The sequence below is a fragment of the Eschscholzia californica genome, unplaced genomic scaffold, assembly GCF_041429995.1.
Source record: "Eschscholzia californica isolate CP2 unplaced genomic scaffold, dmEscCali1.0.p SCAF_4, whole genome shotgun sequence".
Lineage (NCBI taxonomy): Eukaryota > Viridiplantae > Streptophyta > Magnoliopsida > Ranunculales > Papaveraceae > Eschscholzia > Eschscholzia californica.
In genome coordinates, this window is record NW_028238461.1 from 40404939 (window position 1) to 40430677 (window position 25739).

General features: G+C 37.2%; 2 protein-coding genes and 1 pseudogene across 4 annotated transcripts; 1 reads left to right on the forward strand and 2 right to left on the reverse strand.

The window, feature by feature from the left end:
- Nucleotides 1–864: 864 nt before the first annotated feature.
- LOC147544679 (AT-rich interactive domain-containing protein 2-like) lies at nt 865–8024 on the reverse strand (annotated as a pseudogene). Its single transcript, XR_015223808.1, has 3 exons — nt 7930–8024; nt 4136–4997; nt 865–1873 (listed from the first exon to the last, which is right to left on the reverse strand). The product of XR_015223808.1 is annotated as an AT-rich interactive domain-containing protein 2-like (transcript).
- A 1126-nt stretch (nt 8025–9150) lies between these two features.
- On the reverse strand, nt 9151–16927 carry CRCK2 (calmodulin-binding receptor-like cytoplasmic kinase 2). 2 transcript variants are annotated; one of them, XR_015223809.1, is made up of 6 exons: nt 16359–16927; nt 12167–12405; nt 11587–11755; nt 11383–11472; nt 10774–11302; nt 9151–10648 (listed from the first exon to the last, which is right to left on the reverse strand). XR_015223809.1 is itself a non-coding variant. In XM_086636777.1 (6 exons), the coding sequence occupies exons 1-6, from the start codon at nt 16588–16590 to the stop codon at nt 9663–9665; spliced, it is 1290 nt and encodes a 429-aa protein (XP_086492903.1). In that variant the 5' UTR covers nt 16591–16927; the 3' UTR covers nt 9151–9662. The 2 variants fall into 2 exon arrangements, 1 of the variants encoding a protein (XP_086492903.1); XM_086636777.1 differs by having other exon boundaries at nt 9151–9920; nt 11001–11302.
- A 99-nt stretch (nt 16928–17026) lies between these two features.
- On the forward strand, nt 17027–20717 carry LOC147544681 (uncharacterized). Its single transcript, XM_086635752.1, has 4 exons — nt 17027–17720; nt 18527–18633; nt 19146–19586; nt 20325–20717. Exons 1-4 carry the CDS (start codon nt 17027–17029, stop codon nt 20715–20717), a joined length of 1635 nt encoding a protein of 544 aa, XP_086491878.1.
- The last annotated feature ends 5022 nt before the right edge of the window (nt 20718–25739 follow it).

Genomic DNA, 25739 nt, shown 5'->3' on the forward strand with positions numbered 1-25739 from the left:
TAGTTTAGAAGCTTTTTGTGCTTTCATTTGAGTCAGCTGGTGTCTCTATCAGGTTTTAACACCATAGTGAATGTCCGGCCGGCACTGCACAATGAGCGGCCGACACTACACAACTCTAATGAAGTAGTTGATCGAGACGTTGATCTACATTTCTCTCCTAAAATGTATTCAAATGTCTCCAAATGTCACAATAGATGTAGATAGGATTAATATAATTCTTTTTTTTTTTTCTGAGAAAGGGATGAATATAATTCAATAATGACATCTGATGTCATTTCAAATGTCTCAATCCAATGCCACTAACAATTGACAAGCAAAATCCCATCTCAACTAGTGCCTTAGACTATTAGTGGCATTTCAAATGTCCTAATAAAATGGTCCAAAATATTTTAGGACGGCCAAAACTCCACAATTGTCCTAATCAACTACCACTACAGGTACTTATCAGGTATAAACTGCAATATCATATAAAAAATACCATAACAAATGATTCTTCAAGTACAAGTAAACGGACATGCCAAGCACCAATCCAGAAAAAAATGTCTACCTTGTAAAAGTTCCTCTTTTTCTATGTGCCTTTGCTTAGCTCCTTTTCTGTGCTGGCTCAATGCCTCAAGAGCATATGATTCAGGATAGTTTTTCCCAGTTGCAAACATAACCTAAGATAGATTCAAAATTCTCAGTCGACCATATCCTTCAGAAATGACTCCAAGAAACCCGGAAAAGATACTTTGTCCCAACACTTGAAGTACAAAATCTTGATCATGTTGTACAAAATATGAAGTCATGATACAGAGTTCGAATATGTCAGAAACTTCCACCCGGAGACAAGTATCTGCTTTCTTATAATAGCATAATCATGGATGCTGTCCCTATCCATGTAATCAGTTTTCAAAATTTTCAGTATCTTGAGAAGTAATGAGTCGCCAGAATATAGACTTAAAGCTCAAAAATGTAGTTTGCTGTTGGACCAAAATCTCACTGTGGCTAATCGAAATCAATCCACTGCTTATATTCAGCGCAAGATATAGACTTAGAGATAGGAACTTTAGTTGCTTCATGCCCAACACCATTACTTGCAGACCCAAACTCTTTAATCATCATCGCTATCGATGTTTCTTGGACTTACCCGGTTCTGGTAACTTCTGCGTCGAAGAACATACACATTGAAATAATAGCTCACCAACTCATGCCTTCTTTTAGAAGGAAATGATTTCAATGCTTGATTCCAAAAACTATTGTTTAGTGAGCGACGATTTTGTCTCGCTATTGCCATGAATTTCTCCTCTTCTTCGTCTTTCCAAGCAAGTGAAGCTTCCTCCCCCATACAAGAAAGTTTCCAGCGATTAAAAGCTGAACCCAACTCTACTTTTAGTCTCATCCTCTGTTCAATTATGTGAAACCTGACACATTCAACAGAACCACGAATTCGGCATCCACATGAATCTGGTCTACCTTTCCCAATGGGGTCCCTTTCAATATTTGAATGACTCTTGTCCACCGTTTTCAGTGGCCAAATCCGAGTCCCCAACCATTTGCTATTGCTCTTGGAGTTCATGCCAGTCCATTTGGGTACTTCAGCTTGATGGAGTTTACCAACAGCTACTGACTTCACCACGTAAGTCTTATGAATCAAATAATCTCCTCTCTCTAACAATAAGGAATCTGCAGTCTCAGACAATTGTTTGGTGTGGTTTTCCTTAAAACCCATGGAGGATTTCGGGTGATGAATATCCAAGTCAGTTTGATTGGTTTCTAGCGACTCATAATCAGATTTCATGAGAGGAAGCACCCTCTTGCTACATATTAACCTTTCAGTAGACAGTTGATTGGCATCAATATCCTCATGTATAGAAGGAAGCATCTGCTTGTTCTGCACGACAAAATAGGATTCTGTGACATATATACTAATGAGGTTTTTGAGTTTAAAGACAAATACAATTAATGAAAAGTAGAAGAGTTTGTACTCTTTAGGAAGATCCAAGCTGTACCAAAGGGGGTGATTCAATGCACAAAGAACCACAACCAGTCACACAATCAATTAATCAAGAACTGTAGAAGGCAAACCAAAAGACACGACAACATAGAGGCCATACTGCTAAGACCCACTCACTCACTTTATCTAGGCCATCTTCTAATCACCTCACCATGAATTGCGTAGGTTCCCCGAGAACTAAGGTATACTGAAGTTCAGGACTTCAGGGTGAGAATCCCATTATAGACACAAAGCGACGTGGCATGATGCAACTGACTGGGATGACAAGTGACACCCAACACATCAAAGTTGCTTATTAATCATGTTGGTGGAGATGAATGCTTGAACACAAACAAAAATTGCCTACGGTATCCAGCTAGCTCGCTTTGATCGTACTACAATTCTAACACCTCATGAGCAAAGCCATAAACACTAAGTCGTGCCTATTGCAGACGATTGCAGAGTTGCTCACACCTTACCATTTCGGACGGAATAGGACCAAGTGCGGTATAGCATGCGGCTCAAAAGAAGGGATGATATTAAAACAAGTCTTTAGGTTTCTGAACTCAAAGGTTTCCAGCTACCAAGAAGAGATCAGCTACACGGAAAAGCCCCACTCATCACCTTAATACCGAGAAGCCAAGAGGGCTCTCAGCTATTCATTTACCTATTTTAGGGTATACAGACAACACTTGTGAGCTAATGTAGCAACCCGCGCGTCTCTGTCAACCCTGTTCCACTCGGGTCAGCAAAGGTTACCTAAACCAGTTGGATACGGCAGGGGGATATTCGAACCCTTCTTCAGAGTTTCTCAGTGTAACTGCAACTCCTGTCCATGGTTTGAGCCGTGATCCATTACATTCTTATATTAATGGGCACAATCCGTACTTCATCCATAATAGTGCTGCCTTCCTCGACTATATATTGATGGTGGTCCTAGTGGATGCCCTCTCATGGATACTCACTATTATGGGCAACGGGTACCCTGAGGACCATGTGCCTATACTACCTTTAGGGTATTATGGGATACGAAATTCTTTTGCGACATTGAGATTTTCTTTACCCACTAATATGAAATCTATAATAGATCACGGAATTAAATTTCCATAGTATCTTCAGTGCCTTATTAACATTACCTTGTATACTTACAGTAACTGAAACATTTCCACAAAATGTTTTGGTTTTCCTAGTAGACCAAATCTATACTGAAGTTGAAATTTAACACTTAATAATAAAGTATAATAATAAACCACAAGAACGAGACCTTCTAATGCTCTTCAACTAAATTGATTTGGCAAAACGTTACCAAAGAACAGGTTAAACCAAATCCTCAACCATGGGCAGCAGACCCAGATGGATTGGACACTGAATGTAGATGATCCGAAAGTTCCAAGCCACCAGGGAAGACACAAAGAAGTTTGTATGACCTTAGAGATGACAGAAAACATTACCAGGATCAAGGATATCAAATAGCAAAGGTCGACTTAAGCGCAACCTTCCGACCTATGAAGGATTAACCCAAATTGAAGGGTTTCTCGAAAAGTGTATAACTTCTTCGACGTCATGCGAGTACACAGAAAACTACTGTCTTATATTCGATCCGACATTTCCATAAATCATCCCTTATCTGGTGGCAACGGGACAAAGGTCGACTTTTGTGTGAAGCAGAGAGACGTCTTGTGGACTCAATCGGAAAGTATGATTCAACCGCTTTTCTACCCCCACATTATATGGAGACGGATATGCAGTCGATCTCCATTATTTATTATCCACGGGACCACATGGCACCATTGAAAAGTGAAAACCTTTCAAAGATTCAAAGGCTAAAGGAGAGTTGCAGTAGGTGCTGAAAGAAATTGTTCGACTCAACACTACTAGTTCGCTGTCAGACTGCATCGTGACAAACGGGTTTTGAAAGTGAACGAACATTTTGTAAGGGCCCTTCTTCTGTCTTCTAACATAGTTTATCTAAAGCTACTTGAACTTCTAATTATCAGTCTTATCAAGCAAGAACATGAGTAAATTAATGACGGTCATTTATCTAGAACTCAAGATCCAAACCTAGTGCACATGACAATATCATCCAATTAAACAGGAACATCTTACAGGACTACAAAAGTAATTAGCCAAAGGAAAAATAATAAAATTTAAAAAGGATACCTTTAAGAGAGGACTATGTGCAGCCGAGTAGAACTTCTTCGCATGAAGCAATGGGTCCTGAGCTTTCAAGACCTGGCCACCTACATTTCCGTCACCGTACGGCTCAGAAAGTTTCAATTTCTCTTGCTTTCTTTTACGGCTACTGCAATCTTCTTCACGGGAAGATGTCCTCACAACCTTTTCATCACTAACAGCATGACGCTTCTTGCTATTACGTTTGTAAACAACATTTTCTTCACTACGCATTCGACTTCCAACAACACCAGGACCTTGTTTCTTGTGATCATGATTCGATATTGTATTAGGTAATAAATAGTCAGGCTTCTGTGTCTCTAAGCCAATAGATAACATACCAAAATTCCCACCATTGTCAACTAAACCTAGTTGTTTTTCTCCCCCGAAACCCTTACCGCGTAGCCATCGATCCAAGGTATCCAAATACTTAATGTAAATCAGTTTGACTGCAATTGCAAATGAAGAATCTAATCCAATATCTTCTGAAATCGAAGACCACAAACCAGTTTTCTTCGAAACGAAATCATACCCACCCTTTTCCATAACTATAAAGAAGAGTTTAAACAAATCAACACATTTACCATCTCCAACCATTGCAGGAAGAGGTCGAATACTGTGAATAGGAGAGACTTCTTTCAAAAAAACACAAAGAATGTGATAAAAAATGCTCCCTATCTTAATATCATCTATTTTACCATCAAAACCTAGATTAATAGGATAAGCAATATTCAAACAAAACCCATGTCTCTGAAGAGTCTGAAGGATTTCACAAAGATCTGTAGCAAATGATTCATTTGTAGTTGGAATCGACCAACCTGCCATTGATTTCAAATCAAACCCTAGAAACCTAAAGGAAACAAAAGAGAAATTATTAAACTTCAATCTTGAACAAAATGAAAAACCCATGTCCTAAAAGAGGAAATGAAATATATAAACATATAGATGAAAGGGCAAAGATTCTGTACTGTGAAGTTGTGTTTGCTACTTGGAGAGATATGAAGATTTGGCGGGAATAAAATTGATGTTAGTTTTCTTAGTACCCGCGTTTTCTTCTCTTTTTATGATGGTGGGCGGTACCAAAAGATGAAAAGTTTCAAATGGAGAAGCACTCTATGTTATTTCTTGTTACTCTTTCTTTCCTTTTTTGGGGTTTGGTTTGGTTTGGTGTGGTGTGTCCTAGTTGACTAAATTATAAACTATTTTGGACTTAGACTGAAGTATAAAGAATTGGACCAAATTGACACCTCTCTCTCTTTTTCGACGAGCTCTCTACTGATACCTTTGTGTGGATTCATTCGTGAGTTGCGAAAGAGCTACCCTTATACGCCACCATTTGCTTGTGACGAAAAGAGCTATCCCTTCGTCACAGATGAAGAAATTTGCTCTTCATCTCGAGAGATTGTCGAAACGAGGGGTTCCTCCATCTTGGACCGAGGTGGAAAACGTAAGGGGAGAAATAGATGGTGGTGGTGATAGTTTTAGTGATGACGGTGTTGATTGTAGTGTTGGTGATGAAGAAGATGGAGGAGAGAAAAATGAGAGTGAAGATGGGGTGTCGTTAAAAAGATAAAGGGGTTGTTTTTGTGTGGCTCCTTAATTTATGACAATTTTTTGCGTGATCTTTTTTAGTTTATGACATCACCTTCATTTTCAAACCCAAAACTAAACATATTCGAAAATAGTTCTTGAAGGTTTTCTCCATCTATCTACTTCTTTTCTTCTTTCTTATCAAAATATTTTCCCCTCTCTTCTCCAAAGCCTAGAAACTAAGAAGCCACTGTGCTCTTTGTTTATTCTCTCTCAACTCCAAGACGAATTAGGGAAACCTCCCAATCCGAGACGAATTTGGGACGTGGGAGGATTCCGACGATAAAAAGAAGAGAGTTGATTTTCTTTTTCTTAGAACTTGAGGGGAAGAAGAATAGAGAGAGGATGATATGACATTTGGTTTTGTTTGTGGTTCTCGGACTAGAACCCGAATTTCAATTAGGTGAACTGACTTCTTCTTTTTTCCTCTAAAAAACTACACACGGCTCAGTATAACAGCTTCATCAAACAACTCTTCACAACCCTAACAGTCCAAAATCAAGACCAAATACTTACTTCGATGAGGCCAAATCAACATGAGGACGATCGAAATATTACCCAAACTAACTCTTAGCGTTTCGAGGGAAAAACAAAAGTGAGTGAACAAAATAGAGAATGTCAATTGACTTGTCGGTCTATAAAGATTTACCAAAGTCAATCCCCTTATCTGAACCTCAATAGCTTTTTCGTCGAACGTCGTTAAAACAACCAAAGAGAAAGAATGAGAGGGGGTTAGAGCAACTCCAACCTGGGACTGAGTTTTCATCCCCAGGCCCCAGAGCCAACCCCAACCGACCCTTAATTAAGGCCGGCTGAACGCCCCAACGGTCATGTTGGAGATTAAATCCAGCCGTTGGATGTGTTCCGACGGGTAGATCTGACTGTTAAATCACATCAAACGGTCCAATTTTTTTTTTTAAATATATTATCTTTTAATCTATTTAGTTTTTGTTTTTTCTTTTAAATTGAATATTTTCATTTTTCTAAAATCTAATTAGTTTTTGTTTAAAAAAAAAACTATTTAGAAAATAGTTCAAACATTTTTCCCACACCCACAAAACCCACATACGTGTTTCGCACATGCACAAATTTTAGGTCTCAAGAGAAGTTGAGGTTGGAACTGAGCTGAGATTGAAAATTTTGAATGAAAAAATAATTTTTTTGTACCTAATTAAACAAGTTGAAGTTGGACTTGCCCTTAGAGAAGGAAAGATGGCAATGGAAAGAGGGAGATAGAGAGAGAGGGGAGGGAGAGGGAGAGGGAGAAAGGGAAGAAGAGAAAGTGAGAGCTAGATAGTGAGTGGTTCCTCATCAAATTGAAGACAAGTGGAAACAAGTGAAACACAGATGAAGGGACTAATCCTGCTACCAAAGGGATAAGGAAGCCCGCGCTTTACCATGTCAACCTGGTAGATCCAAGTGAGGTTGTACTTACTTCCAACAGTTAATTCTTTTTGCTTTTGACGGCTCATATTCCAACTCCCTTCATTCAATGTATCATTTCAATTGGAGAGTTAAAAGATAGAAAATGTTACTCCATATTTTCACATGCCCTTTTAAAAACATTTGCAAAGTTTCTTTTTTGGCATTGAGCTTTTGTTTTGCGAAACAACAAAAGAAAAGTTATCATTTAGAGAAAATATGAGATATCACTAACGTGTGAAACTCACATTATTCGAGCTCCAAAAACAAGACATTCAAACGATTTACATATAGAAGTTCTATTTTGAAGTTCCCCAAATGGAAAGCTAATAATGTAGCTCTTCTTCTTGTAAAGAGAAAGATCTTTCTTAACAAAAATACAACAGTAAAAATCGATGTTTGTCTACAAAATTAATTTCTAGCCTAACTTGAAGAACCCCATTCACGTCAAATATTGTAGAAATCACAAGCAAAAATTCCCAAAAACCCACAACTAAGTTCAATGGAGGATCGTCCATATCTTTTTGCGAAAGACAATCTTTTTCGTGAAAAACATCACTTAACAAATACGCAACACATAGTAAATGCTCGGGCGGAAGATACGAAGACAAAGAAGAGGGGTGAGAGTTAGGTTTTTATCTACGCGCATGAGTAAATACACAACAGAAGACTGAATCTTTGTTATTTTTTGTTCAATCAAAACGCAGGCTTACCGAATCAAAGTATACATGAATATAAATCTCATAAAAAACTAAACATGATCAGCATACCTTTTGTTTATTGATTGATTCAAGATAGAGCAAACAATAAGAAAACCAATAATCCTTTTGCTCCAATATTTACCTTCATTTTGTCCTTTGGTTAATCTCTACAAGAGATCAAGTAGAGAAAACCAATTTCTAGGGTTTTTCTTTTTTCTTGTTTTTCCCTTCGAAGATAAGTCAGATAAAAAGAGAGAGAGGGATGTCAGAGCGTGGAGAGAGCCACTCTGACCATCTCCTATATATAGCCTTGGTGGTTGGTACCTAGGGTCATGTGCGTTTTACGATGTTGTTGGTGCCCCTAAACTTCTATTACGAGATCTTCTTTCTAAATCATGTGTTTTGAAGACAAGTCAAACAAAGAGCTAGATGCACGTCAGCGCGAGGATTGGGTGTCTTACCATCCCCTATATATGTCCATCCCCTGTATATGTATAGCCTTGGCATCTAGGGTCATGTACATTCTCTAATGCCATTGGTGTCCTTATAATTCTTTTGTGAGGCCTTCTTCTTAAATAATATCTTTCAAAGATAAGTCAGATAAAGAGCTAGAATAATTAGTCAGATAAAGAGCTAGAGGAGTGTCGACACTTGGATCAAGGCACCTTACCATCCCTATATAGTCTTCCCACCTAGGGTCATGTGCCTTCTCTTCAAAAAAAGAAAGAAAAAGGAGGTGCCCCTAAACTTGTATTGCCAGGCCTTCTTTCTAAATCATGTACTAGCCTCTCATTTAAGTTCTTGGGTTTTTCCATAATAGTAAGTGCTGAAATACCATTTATCTACAAAATGCTGTTCAAAATTTTATCCACTGATTCTGATGTTATTTCTTCTGGCCTCCTAAATGGGATTTGATTACCTCAACAAAAAAAAAATTGGGATTTGATTACACAACTGTTAATGTGATTGAGCAAATTTCAACTCTGCACAAATTGTGTTGGAACAGGACATGAAAGCAACAAAGAACATGAATAACAAGAATAAAACGGATCCAGACACCGAAAACTAAGTTGTACGACTTATCTAACACACATTTACTAGCATAACAAACAATGTTTTACGCAAAACATATTTGAAATTTTTTAAAAAAATGAATACCACAAATATCAAAAGCAGATGACAAATATAAAACGAATAGAGAATATGCAGACCTCTTATGTCACCGGCACTGATGGAGTTCCTGTCGCATTTGGTGATGAAGAGAACACACGGTTACTGATGCATTCATGCTTTACCAGAAAAAAGAATCTCATCCATTATTAAAGTTGAAGTCATTTAATTATGGTACAAATACACTCCGAATTGAAACCAACAAACGTATATGACAAATATATGAAAACCGAAAAAGCAACTAATCTCCATCTTTATATTCTATATACAGTATACACATATTGCAACTAGTTTCATCTTATACTCATATATATTTCGTGTACCTGCAAATAAATTCTTGAAGAACACGGACCTGCAAATAAATTCTTGAAGAACACGGACCTGCAAATAAATTCTGGAAGAACACGGACCTGCAAATAAATTCCCCAATTCTTGCAACAACAATCAATGACACACATGCACTAGCCAGATTCTGAGCAGTTCTTTGACTTCTCTTCATTCTTTATGATCATTTAGGAGAAACTCAATTTTGATTCTTAAGAAATTCATTTTCATCTTAATCTGAATTGACGATGTCTATGTATAGTAATATAGAACAAGCATAGATTCTAGATCAAGTTCAAGATGGTTACTTATTCTTCTCTAATGGATTTTTGAGATTGAGAAGAGAATGAATGGGTATCTGATGCCGACAGCTCTCTGTAATCTTTACGAATTCCCCAAAGGATTTCTGCACATCTCCTCATGCTTGGCCGACTTTGTCTTGTTGGAGCTAAACATTGTAAAGCTAGTTCAAATATCTTCTCTACTGCTACGCTAGTTGTTGAACTTCTGCGTAACCTCGGGTCTAATGTCAATATCGCATCCCCTTCGTTGAACTTTTTCATGGCCTAAATTTCATAAATATAAAATAAGGGATCATTAGAATTCAACCAGCATAATACATATATATATATATATATAGTCATTCCATTATTCTTATACATCTTATTCTTATTCTTATACATTCTACTTATTCTTATACATCTTATACACCATCTTGAACTCGTATTTCGGCAACCATATATGATTTACCAACGCCGATAACATGAAAGTGAGATTGGCATTGTCGCAAGCCTTAACATAGCCTGCATATCGTTTATGTGAAGGCTTTGAGTAACAAAACAGTTTGTACTCTTTTCGTACACAATAAATATATTTTATATGGTTCATGTATAACAGACACATAGATTAACTCATACAAGTCCATCTGCACAAGACTGAAGACCATAACCATTTAGAGCTAGCTAAATAAAAATTGTTTTCTGGTTTTGTTCTAAAAAAATAATCTTCTAGTCTACTCAACTAGTTAAAGAAGTTGGGACAATCAAGGCTAATGAGTTTGGTATCACCAAATTTGAAGTATTGGATTTGGATCCAAAGTATACAACAGAGAGAAAGTGTATTCTGTAAATGCCTATATGGTGCACAAAGAAGATAGAGTTTCCTGTAACACTGCAATTGCGTCAACTTCATGTTAGGTCACGGTGACAAGATGTAACTAGAAATTCGTGTTTATCATGTAACATAAGCACTAGTACATGAACAGCTATTCGATAGTCGTATGAGGTGTCAGATGCTGCAAAAAGATCAATACTGGGATACAACTGAATACATATGTTTTGTATAGATTCCAGAGTAGAATTTCTTTCCGTATGGATCAACTTTTTCTTCTATTATTTGTTATACAAGAAAGACGTGTACGGTCCGAATAAGATTCTGTGCAACTTCACATAAATTGTACATAAAAACCTCACAATACACTAGAGTGAAAGGATTATCCGGGTCCCATTTACAATTACCCACACATCCGACTCGGAAAATATACTAAAAATAAGTACTCATGTCACATGGTGTTAATATATATAAAGTACCCTAGATAGAAATAAGTAGTGTAGGGATGACTTGAAGTTTGGGAATAAGAAGCATACCCATCTTGCAGTAATCCGCTCCTTGAGCTCTCTCTTAGGTTCAATTGGTCGCCTACCTGTTACTAGTTCAACCAACAATACACCAAACGAGTAAACATCACTTTTTTCAGTCAGTTGATAGGTTTTTAGGTACTCCGGATCCAAGTAGCCTGCAGTTCCTTTAACCTGAGTAGATATATGGGTGGCTCCACTATCAGTATCAGCGGCTAGTCGTGCAAACCCAAAATCCGTCACCTTCGCCCTAAGTTTTTCAGTTAGAAGTATGTTCGAAGATTTTATGTCTCTATGGATTATGGGGTGATCTGCAAAAATAAAGCCATGATATTTCTGTTTCAATGATGAAACGAGAACTTAGTAACGACATCTAAATTTAATCCCATACCTGTATACATATGAAGATAAGTAATTGCATGAGCAACATCAATTGCTATATCAAGCCTAGCTGCAAAGTCAAGGACATTCCCGTTAAGGCCTGCAACAATATAACTCATGTTTAATATACGTAGATACACAACCTCCGATCTTTACGAGAAAAGAAATTAAGACGAGGAAGAAAAAAGGCAGATAAAGCACTGACGGAACTCACAATCCAAGTGTTCTCTGAGAGTTCCATTAGGAACATACTCAACAACAACAATTCTCTCATCATCCTGCTCCAGATATCCATACAGTCTAACCAGATTCAAATGTTCAACCTGTGCTAAAGTCTGGATCTCACTTTTGAATTCTATTCCCACATGTTTGTCATATACACTCTGCAAAAAATAAATAAACAAATAAACCAAATTTGCTTACTTTTGGTGAAATTTTGCTTTCAAACTAAACAAAAATCTAGGATATCTTCTCTCAACGCCAATTGGTTTTGACTTACAAGTCCAAAAACTTAACATTCTAGTAGACTAGGCTCATATGTGATAGGCCCAATGGTCACACGTACGCCACGTCAACCAGTGAAAAGACATGATTTAGAGTTTTAGAGTCAATGCGACACGTGGGGTGCGTCTGAGAACAGTCCTACATGATCAAAGAGAAGTCTTGTGATCAACAATAAAATATCTAGTGTCTCGGACTCTCTCCACTTGCGTCAATTCGTTTTGAGTTGGATGTCAAAAAACTTAACAAAATATGTGGAGAAAAACAGCATGGACAAAGAATATTTTGCTGACCTTCTTTGCTCGTTTTACTGCAACAAGGGTACCATCTTCAAGCTTACCCTTGTAGACTATCCCAAACCCACCTTGTCCAATCTTAAGTGAAGGAGAAAAATTCCTGGTAGCCTTGAAAATCTCTGATAGGGTGAACTTTGTGTTCCCAGGTTCTGTTGTTTGGGTTGAACTGTTGTTATAGATTGATCCAATGGAGTTACGACTTTTTTGACTGGTAGAATTCCTTAGCCTTTTAGTTGCTGCAAATAAAGAGTTAGAAAATGTAAGGTCTAAGTGCAAAAGCTGGCACATGAACAGCAGAAAAGATATGATTTATAAACCGAATATCTGTTTGAACTTTGAACTTTCAGAATCTACCTAAGAGAGTTCTCAGTGTTCTAACTCTAAGTTTGCCAATACCTCGACAAACCAGACAATTCTTTATAGTTGAAAAGTGTATGAAAAGTTAAAAATATTAACACGATAAAGAAAAAATATCCTGTTCATGGAGATTAAACTATATATATATATATATATATATATATATTAAGTCAAGAATGGATTGATGCAAATTGTGTATTAAATAATTCTAGTAAATCAACCTTCTTGAATCAGGACCTTATGTTAACGTTTTCATTCATAATTACAATTTACAGTAATTTCTTCATTTAGTTGTTTCATCAAGTGCAATAACTAACTCCGGCCCCACTCTAAGATTTGAATTATATACTCAAGGTTACGAAGAAAACTCCACTAGTCCACTACCCACTTTATCAATACATGAACGGTCACATTACTAAAATATCAATGCAGATCCAGAAAACCTTATTAGTACCCTCATGAGATTCACCAACACCAGTAAAGAGTTTCTATGCTCTTGTCACCTTGATTTTCTTTATTTAACTATTTATTGCTTGATTACATTAGAATTGGTTTCTATTTTACGAAATTCTGCAGTTGCAATTACGAGAGTACTCAGGAGCCCATACTTGCTATACTTTATCTTTTGCTAGAATAGAGTCCGAAGGATATTGGGTACCCAAGGTAGCAAGTATTAAGACATTTTGTATGCTATGGGTCTATCTCTTGGTATTTAAGGAGCTCCTGCTACGAAGTTGAACTTAAAACATATATTTGTTCAAATTTATTTAAAGAGTTACAAAATCAAATATGAATTTAGAGAATTCTAATTGCATATTATATTTATTAAATTGTTTGTCAAATATTGGCAAATAGAAGTAATTAGATACATTCAAAAAGAAAATAGAAATTATCTGAACAGTAAAACAAGCGAAAGAGAAAGCAGTAGAACTCAGGAATCTGTGGCATGAAATCCCATCCAAGAAAGATCAGGTACAAACAAGGGCCAGTCCTATTCGCATAGTTCAATGATGTTTATGCAATAAATTAAAAATACACCTATATTCAAACAGTTCTATCTCCACAGAACTTCAGATGTTAAACATTTCAACTAGTTCATCCAATGGATTCTAACCATTTCACAATCTAGAGGTGCTAATTAAATTTTCTAAAATCGAGGAAGAATTGATCACTCGTTGACTCGGAAAATAAGCACAGGTATCATATACATTGTCAACAATTCACTACACATACAGGATGAAACCATTTAACAACCCATTCAATTTTTGTTGCTAATTTGGGTCGAACCATCGTCCGGATTGGCTTCAAGTATCTCATTCTGTATTTCGCAACAACCCTGCTCAGGCAATAGTCCAAAAATCCCAAAGACTTGACCTGTTCTTTGCCAAAAAAATGAGTTTAATCTAAGACCAATAATAGCTGGAGTTCTCCCTACCGACTCCTCCGTCACTGACTTTTCCTTCTCTTTCTCTTAAGTCGTGCGGCAGCATTAGTTGCTAGTTTTCGAGTTAACATAGTATTCCCTATCAGTGGAATGTATAAGTTAATGTGACCTATGGTTCTCGAACGGCAGAATATGACATTACCTCATACAAGTCATAGAAAACTACGTGGGAGGAGGAAGAAGACTTGATTCTGGGAGAGAATAATGACGGAGCAACAAAGCCACCATACGTCAGGAGGCTCCGGTTCGCTTCAGATCTTACTCCAGTTTCGTACTGAATCTGCCCTTTCCCATCCAAGGAATTAGGCCGACAAATTCCTACTTCCGTCGCTTCCTATAAATCGCTCTACAACAACTAACATGGGATTTTGGACAGTCGAACATTCCCACATGGTAGTTTCCAACTAAAGATCTTTATTACAGTATAAAGAAGAAAACACTCGATCTGTGACTGTACGACCGTCCCCCACCCACAATCAGAACATTAAACGCTAAAGATGGAGATTATAATTTTTATCGATCTTTGATTCTGGTAAAAGGCTTACTTTCTCGAATATGAAGTGACCAGTTGATTGCCCCCTTCCACCAGGCCTACATTTGCTTCATGAGACAAGTTGGGCACCCTAGGAAGGACGCAAGAAGTCATTGTTTGAGGTTTCAAATAACACCAATCCATTTATCCATCTCTAGAAGAAAACCATTTACCCGAAACTCGAAAGAACTTTGTTTCTTCCACTTCAAGACTAGCCGTTTCTCCCTCCCAATCCTTACAAGGCCCAGTCTCATATGCTCCTCATTCAACTCGTTCGACTTCATTGGACCCTTTTCCTTGTTTCAGAATTTTGTTCCTTAACGCTGTTCCTGCAACCCCAACCTTTTGCTCTAGTTCAAATCCTCACAAGTTTTACCGGAGGTGGCTGCGTTCTCGAAAAATGTCTACACAAATCGAAAACACTACTCCACCTCTCCCGCTGATCTGGGCACAACCTCACATAGAATCCATAAGAAGAGATTAAGCCTAGGTAACAATTTACGTTCATTGGGCCCCTCCAAAAAGTAAAACAGTTAATGTGCAACTAATTATACCCTCCCTAACCCAACCATACAACCGAACACCCCGTTTCCTACGTAAAAGAAACAAAATTTCGAGACAACGCTTTTTACAAGGAAGGAAGGATCAAACCATTAACGAAGAAAAACCATATGGCTGGTGATTATGATGCCACAATTCTTGACAGGAGGGTACATCAAAGTCCTCTGCTCTTTCATCCCTTGGATAGACTGAGAGAGTCTAATGGAGACAATGAGAGGAATTTTCAAGGCCAACTAAAGCAACTGAAAAAAGAGTTGTATAGTTGATGCGGACAACCTTTGGTCCACTTGCTGGTTATATTAAGGAGTTATTTGTTTTTTATGTGTGAGAGACATGTGGAAGCAAGGGTAGTTATAGGTGTTTATGTGGATGACTTGTGTAAAGTAGGCTAGTTTAAGTAGTTATTCTTTGATCCATAAATAATTATATTTCGTAGAAAATAACATAAGAGAGGTTATAAGTGTTAAACGGTTTTGGAGTGATTCCTTGGCTTTGGTGTGAAGCTACTTAAAGTGATTCCAAAAAAATGTATTTGGTGTGACACCAGTGGTGTTACTATAATAAATTAAGATTGTTGTCCAAGTTACTTTCTACCTTCACTTTCTCTCATCCACTAATTAGGCAAGATTTTCAGTCTTTTTTTTTCTCATAAATTCCAAGTATTCTACCAATCTATCTTTACTTATTTTTATCTGATTTGTTTGTTGCATCAAACTTGTTAAGCAAGTAATGATCCCTAGACATGTAATTATTGTTTAATAATGTAAGGGACACTATTGTAGGATTGTAAATTTGTAATAGGATTCAAATCATGTATATATATATATATATATATATATATATATATATATATATATATATATATATATATATATATCTTAGTGATACTCTAAATGGTTATGTATGAAATCAATATTTTTCGATTTTTCATTGATCACGTTAATGTATGACTGATATCGGATATGTATAACACGGCTATTTACACTGTCCTATATCAATAGTAGCAAACCTAACCCACCCACAACCGTGGAGTCGTACTATATTAACATTTTGCATAATTGTGTGCACCAAATGCTATTTGACCATATCTTCCATGATAAACTAGATTCAACTAGTAGCAAGATGACTAACCTAATTACCTAACAAATAACAGTAGACTTATAAGAAACCCTAAATTCCTTCAGATTTGGAGACTCAAGCATCAGAAACGCCCAATTTTAATACACAATTGTATAATAAAGCATTAGTCAAAATCTATTTTTTCTATTTCATTTAGAGCAAGAATTAAAAATTACCTGAAGAAGAAGATACTGAATTATTAGAAACTTCTAAAATAGATGATTCTGGTTCTGGTGGAGCGAAACAAGAACTGAACACTCCGATAAAGGACTTGGCTACCGTCTTCACTTTCCGACCGGCTAAGTTCTTACTTGTATAAGGGCTTCGAGGGGTTTCCGGTACATCTGGAATTCTTCTTTGGTTGGATGTAGATTTCTGATTGTCGGGAGTTCGATCTATCCTTCTCATCGTCGTTTGTTTGAGTTGGAGTCAAGTCAAAGAGAAAGGTTTAATGGCGGGGGGAGGGGAAGTTGGCGGGTGAAATAAAATTATTAACAAACTGCAAGAGTTAGTGGATGTTTGAATGGAAGACTTGGATTTTTATACTTAACTAGCCTAGTCTTTGTTTTTTTATCTGTTCAGATGTGAAATTTGAAGTAGGTTTCAGATTCAGATTTGAGATCTTTGTTTTTTAAATTTAAGAAAATTCAAAAATTTGTTGAAAAGTGGGTCGGGGTTTGAATGGGTTGAAAAAAAAAACTCCATATATTTCAGACTCCAAAACAAGTATGAAACATTGGCCTAACTAAAATATATAATTAATACTTGGACTAATGATGAAGTAGAAATTTCGACGATTTTTTCTAATCATATTCAGCAAATTTCCACCACAGCGGGGTCCACGATGTCCTCAAATATTAAGGATTGCTTCTTCCCTCAAATTTCAGCGGTTCAGAATGAGTCTCTCACGGTGCTTCCTCAGTATGATGAGAATAGAAAGGCCACTTTCTCTCTTAAGCCAGGGGCGGCTCCGGGTCCAGATGGCTTTCCTCCGTATTTCTACCAGTCTAATTGGGAGACTCTCAAGGAAGACATTCAGCTGATGACTTCCTCCTTCTTTCAGAATACTACATTGCCAGCTATGTCTAACCACACTCATATTTGCCTTCTTCCCAAAACTAAAACCCCTCAATCGCCGGCTGACTACCATCCTATTAGCTTGCTGAACACCACCTACAAAATCATTACCAAAATTCTAGCGAATAGACTTAAACCCATTCTGGCTGATATTATCTCTCCTTTTCAAGGAGCCTATGTTCCTGGTAGACAAATCACTGATAATATTATCATCAGTCAAGAAATCATTCATTCTTTCAAAAAAGTTAAAGGCGCCAAAAGCTACTTTGGTCTCAAGTTGGACATGTCTAAAGCTTTCGACAGAATTGAATGGAGTTATCTGGAGAATGTTTTGAATTTGATGGGGTTTTCTAGCTCCTGGATTAATCTCATCCAAACTTGCATCTCTACCAGTTCTATGGCAGTTCTCATCAATGGTCGCCCGGGCGGTACTTTCAATGTTAGCAGGGGCATTAGGCAGGGTGATCCTCTCTCTCCTTTTCTTTTTGCCATTGCCATGGAAGGTCTTAGTCGTCTTTTAGAGAAAAATCACAAAGATTCCTCCTTCATAGGCTTTCCTATTCCTCACTCGAACCTCTCTATCAAACACCTCCTCTTCGCTGATGACTATATCATTTTCGGGCAAAACTCTCTTGAGAATATTTTCAATCTTAAACAAGTTCTTAAGGAGTCTCTCCCGGTGCTTCCTCAGTATTAAGGATTGCTTCTTCCCTCAAATTTCGGCGGTTCAGAATGAGTCTCTCATGGTGCTTCCTCAGTATGATGAGATTAGAAAGGCCACTTTCTCTCTTAAGCCAGGGGCGGCTCCGGGTCCATATGGCTTTCCTTCGTATTTCTACCAGTCTAATTAGGAGACTCTCAAGGAAGACATTCAGCTGATGACTTCCTCCTTCTTTCAGAATACTACATTGCCAGCTATGTCTAACCACACTCATATTTGCCTTCTTCCCAAAACTAAAACCCCTCAATCGCCGGCTGACTACCGTCCTATTAGCTTGCTGAACACCACCTACAAAATCATTACCAAAATTCTAGCGAATAGACTTAAACCCATTCTGGCTGATATTATCTCTCCTTTTCAAGGAGCCTATGTTCCTGGTAGACAAATCACTGATAATATTATCATCAGTCAAGAAATCATTCATTCTTTCAAAAAAGTTAAAGGCGCCAAAAGCTACTTTGGTCTGAAGTTGGACATGTCTAAAGCTTTCGACAGAATTGAATGGAGTTATCTGGAGAATGTTATGAATTTGATGGGGTTTTCTAGCTCCTGGATTAATCTCATCCAAACTTGCATCTCTACCAGTTCTATGGCAGTTCTCATCAATGGTCGCCCGGGCGGTACTTTCAATGTTAGCAGAGGCATTAGGCAGGGTGATCCTCTCTCTCCTTTTCTTTTTGCCATTGCCATGGAAGGTCTTAGTCGTCTTTTAGAGAAAAATCACAATGATTCCTCCTTCATAGGCTTTCCTATTCCTCACTCAAACCTCTCTATCAAACACCTCCTCTTCGCTGATGACTGTATCATTTTCGGGCAAAACTCTCTTGAGAATATTTTCAATCTTAAACAAGTTCTTAAGGAGTTCAGCGAAGCGTCTGGCTAGATGATTAATTATGCTAAATCGAACATCTTTTTCTCTAAAAACTCGCATCCTAAATTCAAACGGATGATTATTAGAGAACTTAAGGTTCATCAGTCGTCTTCTGAGAATAAATACCTGGGTACCAATCTTTTTATTGATCGTAACAAGAAACAAGCCTTCAATTCCCTCATTATGCAAATCAAAAATAAACTTGCCAAATGGCAAACTCATCTCCTCTCGCAAGCTGGCCGCTCGGTAGCTATCTCAACTATTATAGCGGCTGTTCCCCGATACCAAATGCAGTGCTTTGCCCTTCCCAAAGGCATTAGTGACAGCATTGTGTCTATTCAGAGGACTTATTGGTGGGGAACATCCAAAACTTTCCATACTATCAACTGGAATTCGATTTGTAAGCCTCGCAAACAGGGTGGTCTTCGTCTTCGTCTGCCTCAACTCGATAATCAAGCTTTTCTGCACAAACTAAACTGGCGCATTGTCAACAAGCCGGATGCGATATGGGTCCAAGTGCTTAAAGGGAAGTACTTTCATAATTCTCATAAACCTACGCAACCCAAGAATCATCATTATTGGCCTTGGAAATCTATTTCTAAACACTACCATCAGATTGAGAGTCTTATTTTTTGGAATATTAACAAGGGCAATCATATCAACATTTGGACTAACTATTGGATATCTAATCATCCACCACCGATCACGAATGATAGAGGTTGTACGTTAGATAAGGTATCTCAACTTATTACGAATGGGATGTGGAATTTAAACATTATAAATATGTGTTTTGACAATGATATTTGCAGCTCTATTCTCAGCATCAATCTCAATCCCAACGAGGGGGATAAAGCAATCTGGACATTGACTAAATCAGGTAATTTCTCGCTTAAATCCATGTATAACTTCTTGCGAAACAATACTATTTACAATACTCAAGACCAGATGGACTGGTTCTTTATATGGAATATGAACACAATTCCTCGGATTAAATTATTTCTTTGGAAATGCTGTACTAATAGCTTACCAGTGAAAGCAAAAATTGGTAAATTTATTGACAATAATTACTGATATGCTAATTGTAATGAAGATGAGACTCTTGATCATGTTATGCTGCATTGCCATTTCGCGAAAGCAATTTGGTTTCATTTCCATGTTAGAACGGATCATATCTCTACCACAATTCAGTGGATTCAACAATGGAAACCTCTAGAGGAAGAAACCATTAATCTATATGCTAAAATTCTATGGTTTCTGTGAAAAGCCAGTTGTGAAAACTGCTTTACGACGAATAAACAAAATCCTATACAAATGATAGAAAGGATTACCATTACCACGACTACTCCACTCAGAATTGAGTCTAGTATTATCACTAAATGTAAGGAAAAAACGAATATCCAAACATGGAGACCTCCATCGACACCATATATTAAGATCAATGTAGATGCTTCCTTTGTCAGTTTAAATGAACAGGCGGGAATCGGTTACATTATACGAGATGCAGAGGCCAACTATATTATAGCGGTAGCAGATACTGTTCGAGGGCAAAATGCGGAAGAATGTGAAAGCTTAGCAATATTATATAGTCTCCAATGTGCTTTGCAACTTCAGATACCTTATGTGCATTTAGAAAGTGATAATCAGGCAATAATAATAGCTCTCAATGGCAATGGAGGAAATCTTCACTGGCAATCAGAAAGAATCATCCAACAGATCAAAGACATCAAAGACAAATTTTCAGGAATTATATTCACTCATGTGTCTCGAAATTGTAATACTTATGCAGATGCTTTAGCTAAATGGGGTCGTACCCACGGTCATAAGAATATTTGGCAAGATGTCGCTTCTTTCTTTTCTGAATTCTAGTCAGTTTGTAATAGACTCTCTTTTTTAATAGTATCACTGTTCATCAAAAAAAAAAAAAAACTAAAATATATCAAAATGACGTTTCTGTCCCCGTATTTTAGAAAGAATTTGTCTTAACACCCAAAACCACACCGGCAAAGCCACCGCCACCACTACCAACGAAAGCACCACTAGACCACAACACCACCACCACATATCACACCACCACCACAGAGCACATCGCCACCACAAACCAGAAACTTCACAAACCACTCAGACCAACACCAAACCACCACACACCACAACCGCCACAAACGAGAACACCACCGAACATTACGATCACCACTACCACAATGCAAACCACCATCATCGCAGGAAATCTGTAAACCCTCGCCGGATCTGACGAGGGTCTCTTGTCGAATCCTCGTCAGATCTGGCGAGGGTCATGTATAAATTTTCTTTAAAACCCTCACTGGATCTGGCGAGGGTTTAGTTTTCTAGACCTTCGCTTAAAGAGAGAGATGGATAAAGAGAGAGAGATCCTATGAAAGTTTTTCATCGCTTATGGAGAGAGTCGCGCGAGAGCTCTCCATCGGTTAGAAAGAGTCGGCAAGAGCTTCCCATCAGTTACAGAGAAAAACGAGTCGACGAGATCTTTTCAGCGATTAGAGAGAGAAAGAGTCGGCGAGAGCTTTCCCATCGAAGAGAGAGTGAGAGGGATCTAAGAGGAGGAAAAAATCCTAGAGTTTCTAGCATTTTTATTCACCCAGGGGAAGACAAACAAAGATTAGAATTTGTTTGGTAAAATATATTATAGAGAGATATAATGGTCAAAATCTTAATTTAGACCTAATGATTTAGATTTAGAAAACAAACCTCAAATTGGTAACATAATTCAGCCAATTCAGATTCAGACATAAATAAAAAAACAAACACAACCTATGTGTTCATATAACGTCGTATGCCGTATTTGGCTACCAAGAATTCAATTGAAAGGAATATAGTGGGAGAAAATTATGGTAATGATCTGAGCAATTAATATAAAATGACTGAAATATCTAAGAAATCTTCCTCTATTGGATTTAATATTTATTAAACTCCCAGTAAAAAAACAGACGGTCAGATTTATCTCGTATGGAAACGTTATCTATTATAATAAAAAGGGTCAGACAGTATTAAGAGAGTTAAGTTTGGCAGTCCATTTTTTATTGGGAGTTTGATAAAGATTACATCCAACGACTGATATAAAATTCTCTTCATGTAAATCGACTCAAAACAGAAGGATATTAGTGTCAATAATCGGTTACAATTATCTCCTTAATATAACTACTCTCTCTATTCCTCATACAACCCACAAATTTTTCTCTTATTTCTCTCCCCTTGAAAATTTCTCAAACAGATATAACAAACTATTTAGTTTTTTATTGTGTTTGTTCTTCTTCTTAATAAAAAAAATTATTCATCTTTGTCTCATCTTCTTCTTTAGATGTATATGTGAATAAAATGTGATATTTACGCGTCAGCAGGACGCAACGCAAACCTAGTGTTATATTATGTAAGATGGGGTTTCAACTCCCCTCAGAATCAATTGTATAGACTGATTCCTACTCAAACTTTAACAAAGATTCTAAAAGATACAAACAAACCTACAAATGTTTCGACCAAGGTAAAGTTCTTCTTTGTAAATATCTAATTTAAAGTTTTTCTCGATATGGACTCTAACAGTCATTAAAGTCAATATAGTATGGATACATCATGAAACATGAATACATATATTAATTGAAAAGTCCATTAATTATTAATTTTAAACACATTTTGGGCCTTAAAGGTCATATGGAAACCTTTAATGACATAAGTCTAGGGGTGGGAGTCGGTCTGGGCCGGTCGATACCAGTCTCTAACTTCATTGGATCGGTCGACTCGGACATAAAATATTGGTGACCACCTAATTAATCGGGCGGTCACTTTCAAGAATTGTTTGTCCATTGACTGCCCAAGACCGTTTATTTTATCGCGTTAGTTAGACACCGGACGGTCTCGGTCCGGACTAATAAAATTTTCATAAACTTATTACTTTTTTTTTGTTACCACAAACAAAATTACAATTTACAAATTTCTAATGAAAATGTTTAACTAAAAAAACACAAGTAATTATAAAAAAAAAAATTGATCATCATTTGGCAACATATAATCAAGACATGCGGTAATCATTAAATCTACCCTTATATTTTTTATAACATACTTGATTTGACACTACAAGGGCCAAGACAAAATACATCCTTGAACAATATGTTGTTGATTCAAAGTTAGCTCCACGACCATCATATATCTACAAAATATGACGGTCTATAACCTCTAAAAACGAGGATGGGTTATTCGGTCACTCGTACCGGTGGGTTACGGGGCGGTCTTTCGACACAAAATTTTGATCGTGACCGTCCGCCAATTCTTTCGCGTCGGTCAGACATAGACCGTTATGAGCATCGGGTGCCCGTGGACACTTTTTGTCTCGGTCGAACGGATCGGGTAGCGGTCTTCCGAGATCCCACCACTACATGTACATAAGCCCATCGATATGAAAGTTGTAACATCCACTTTCCAATAAATGTATTCAAGAGTTTGCCAACAAGAAAATTAGACAACTATATAGATCAACTGACAACAAAAGCATTTTTTACGTTTCCACTCTTGCCATAGTTTCTTGATTCAGTCATGGACTTATATACCTCATCAGACCACACATAGCTCACCAAATTAAAACCACTCTGTATTAAAACGATACATTGCCTCAACTTATCAGGGTCGATCCTGGGATGCAAGCAGACAAAATCTCGCTTCGAACCACCGGGACCAAAGGACCTCATATGTAGATTATAAAGAAGGAACGAGGGGGCCCCCACTTTGTTTTACCTTTGTAAAAAAAGCTACCAAACTAAATAAGTAGCCTAGTTTCGCTCAATTGGTAAAAAGCATGTTATAGAAGTCAAACAACCCAAGTTCAACAAAAAAAGTCAAACAACCTAAGTTCAAGCTCAAGCCTAAGCATTTTTTTTCCTAATCTTTTTTGTTTCTTTTTAGTTACTTTAGTCCACTTCTACCACCACCACGGTTACTAAAACCTCCACTACCAGTCTGCCACCACCACAATTACTAAACCCCTCCCATCGTACCTCCACTACCATCACTATCACGACCACCATTACTAAACTTCAACATAACAACCACCATCATTAAATTGTATTTTTTTTAATCACTTTAGTCGATACTTCTACTGCTACCACGATTATTAAACCTCCACCATTGTACTTCCACTACCACCACCACAATTACTAACCTCTACCATCTTACCCGCACTAGTCCACTACCACCACCATTACTAAACCTCAACACCACAACCACCACAGTTACTAAACCTCCACCACCACAACCACCATTAAACCACAATCAACACTATCACTATAAGCACAAAAAAAGGAAAGCTAAAATTTCTGTTGATTTTTTTTTTTCAGAGAATCATTTTTTAATGCATTTTTTCAGTTAAAAAAGAAGGTCGGACAAGCTACTGACTAAAACTTAGTTCCGAACTTGCTGAACCACTTGATCGGGAGATCAACGAGGGCTCTCCCCGAACCCGAGCCGATTTCGAGTAACTAAATCAGATCGTTCGATTTAGATTGCAAGTATAAACACAAGTGTAATGTCTAAACGTCACATTATGAGCAAGGAAAATTTAGAAGGTTGCAATATACAATTTTTTTTTTTGTTGTGAAACGAGTGTAGGACACATTCTTAAAACTCGCTTCGGGCCAATCTCAAGGGCGGCCCTGCAACCCACATGTACAAGTCATCCAAAATAATACTAACATTTAGAGACCCATTATAAATCAGTAACGACTTTGATCAACATCAAACAATTATAGTCTGCTTAAACGATTTTTCCAACTCCATTGACGGAACAAACGGTGTCCTACAAAGAGGACAAGTCATTTGATCATGATCCATCCAACTATCCAAACATTTCTTATGAAAAATATGATTCCAATCTATCATTTTATTGGTTTCATCTTGACCTTTAAACTTACACAAACAAGCAACATAATTATCTTCTAAACTTTTAGATCCCAAATACTAATCAAATGTTATAACTTGTAGTATTTTCCGAATTTGTGATGCTGAAAGAGTATGATATTTTGAGGGTTGGGTTTGATTATACGACAATATGTTTATTTCTGGTGATTCAATAAATACTTTTAGACCAAGATGTCTGAAAAGCAAGAAGATTGATTTTTGAAGGATATGAAGAATGAAATATGTCAGGAGGATGAATTTTGAAAGTTGAAGGGAATGCCAGAAATCCCTGAGAGAGGAATTTAAGGTGAAGGGGGAAAAATGGGTGGAGATAGGACGTGGCCTAATATTTATCTAGCAAAGGTTCGGCCCAATCAACTACTAGATAGGAGTGGCACTTTAAAAATGATTTGAGTCATGACATGAAATATGTGGTTGCAAAACTTTGGGAACAAACGGGGCCATGGCTCATGATATCAACCGTAAAAGATGATATTTAAGTAAATTTTATGCGAATTTGTCACTAATTTGGAAAGATAGAAAATTACGTCATCTACTGTAAAAGATGATATTTTTCGAGATTTCTTGAAACTCACTTAACTTTGAATCTCTTTTAAAGTATTAGATCAAACTCACTTAACGTTATACGATTTTGAATTTGTTCTCTCGTCAACACAATCTCCTTACAAAACTCAATCGGCAACACTTCTTTCAGTTTGTGGTGAAAATGAAGGTGAAAGAAAAAATATGCACTCAAAGAACTCTCTTCTTGGCAAATGAAAGTGAGGGCATCAGTTTTATGAATAGATATTAACCATGTAGAGGAATAGTGTGAATCGGATTTACTCGGGGTAACGCAGTTACATCTACATAACGACGTTAACGGTTTATGTAACATGAGTTTAAATCCAACATTTATTTCACACTCAATAATAGTCCATGACCCTTTCGCAAAATAACAAACGGTCACGATTT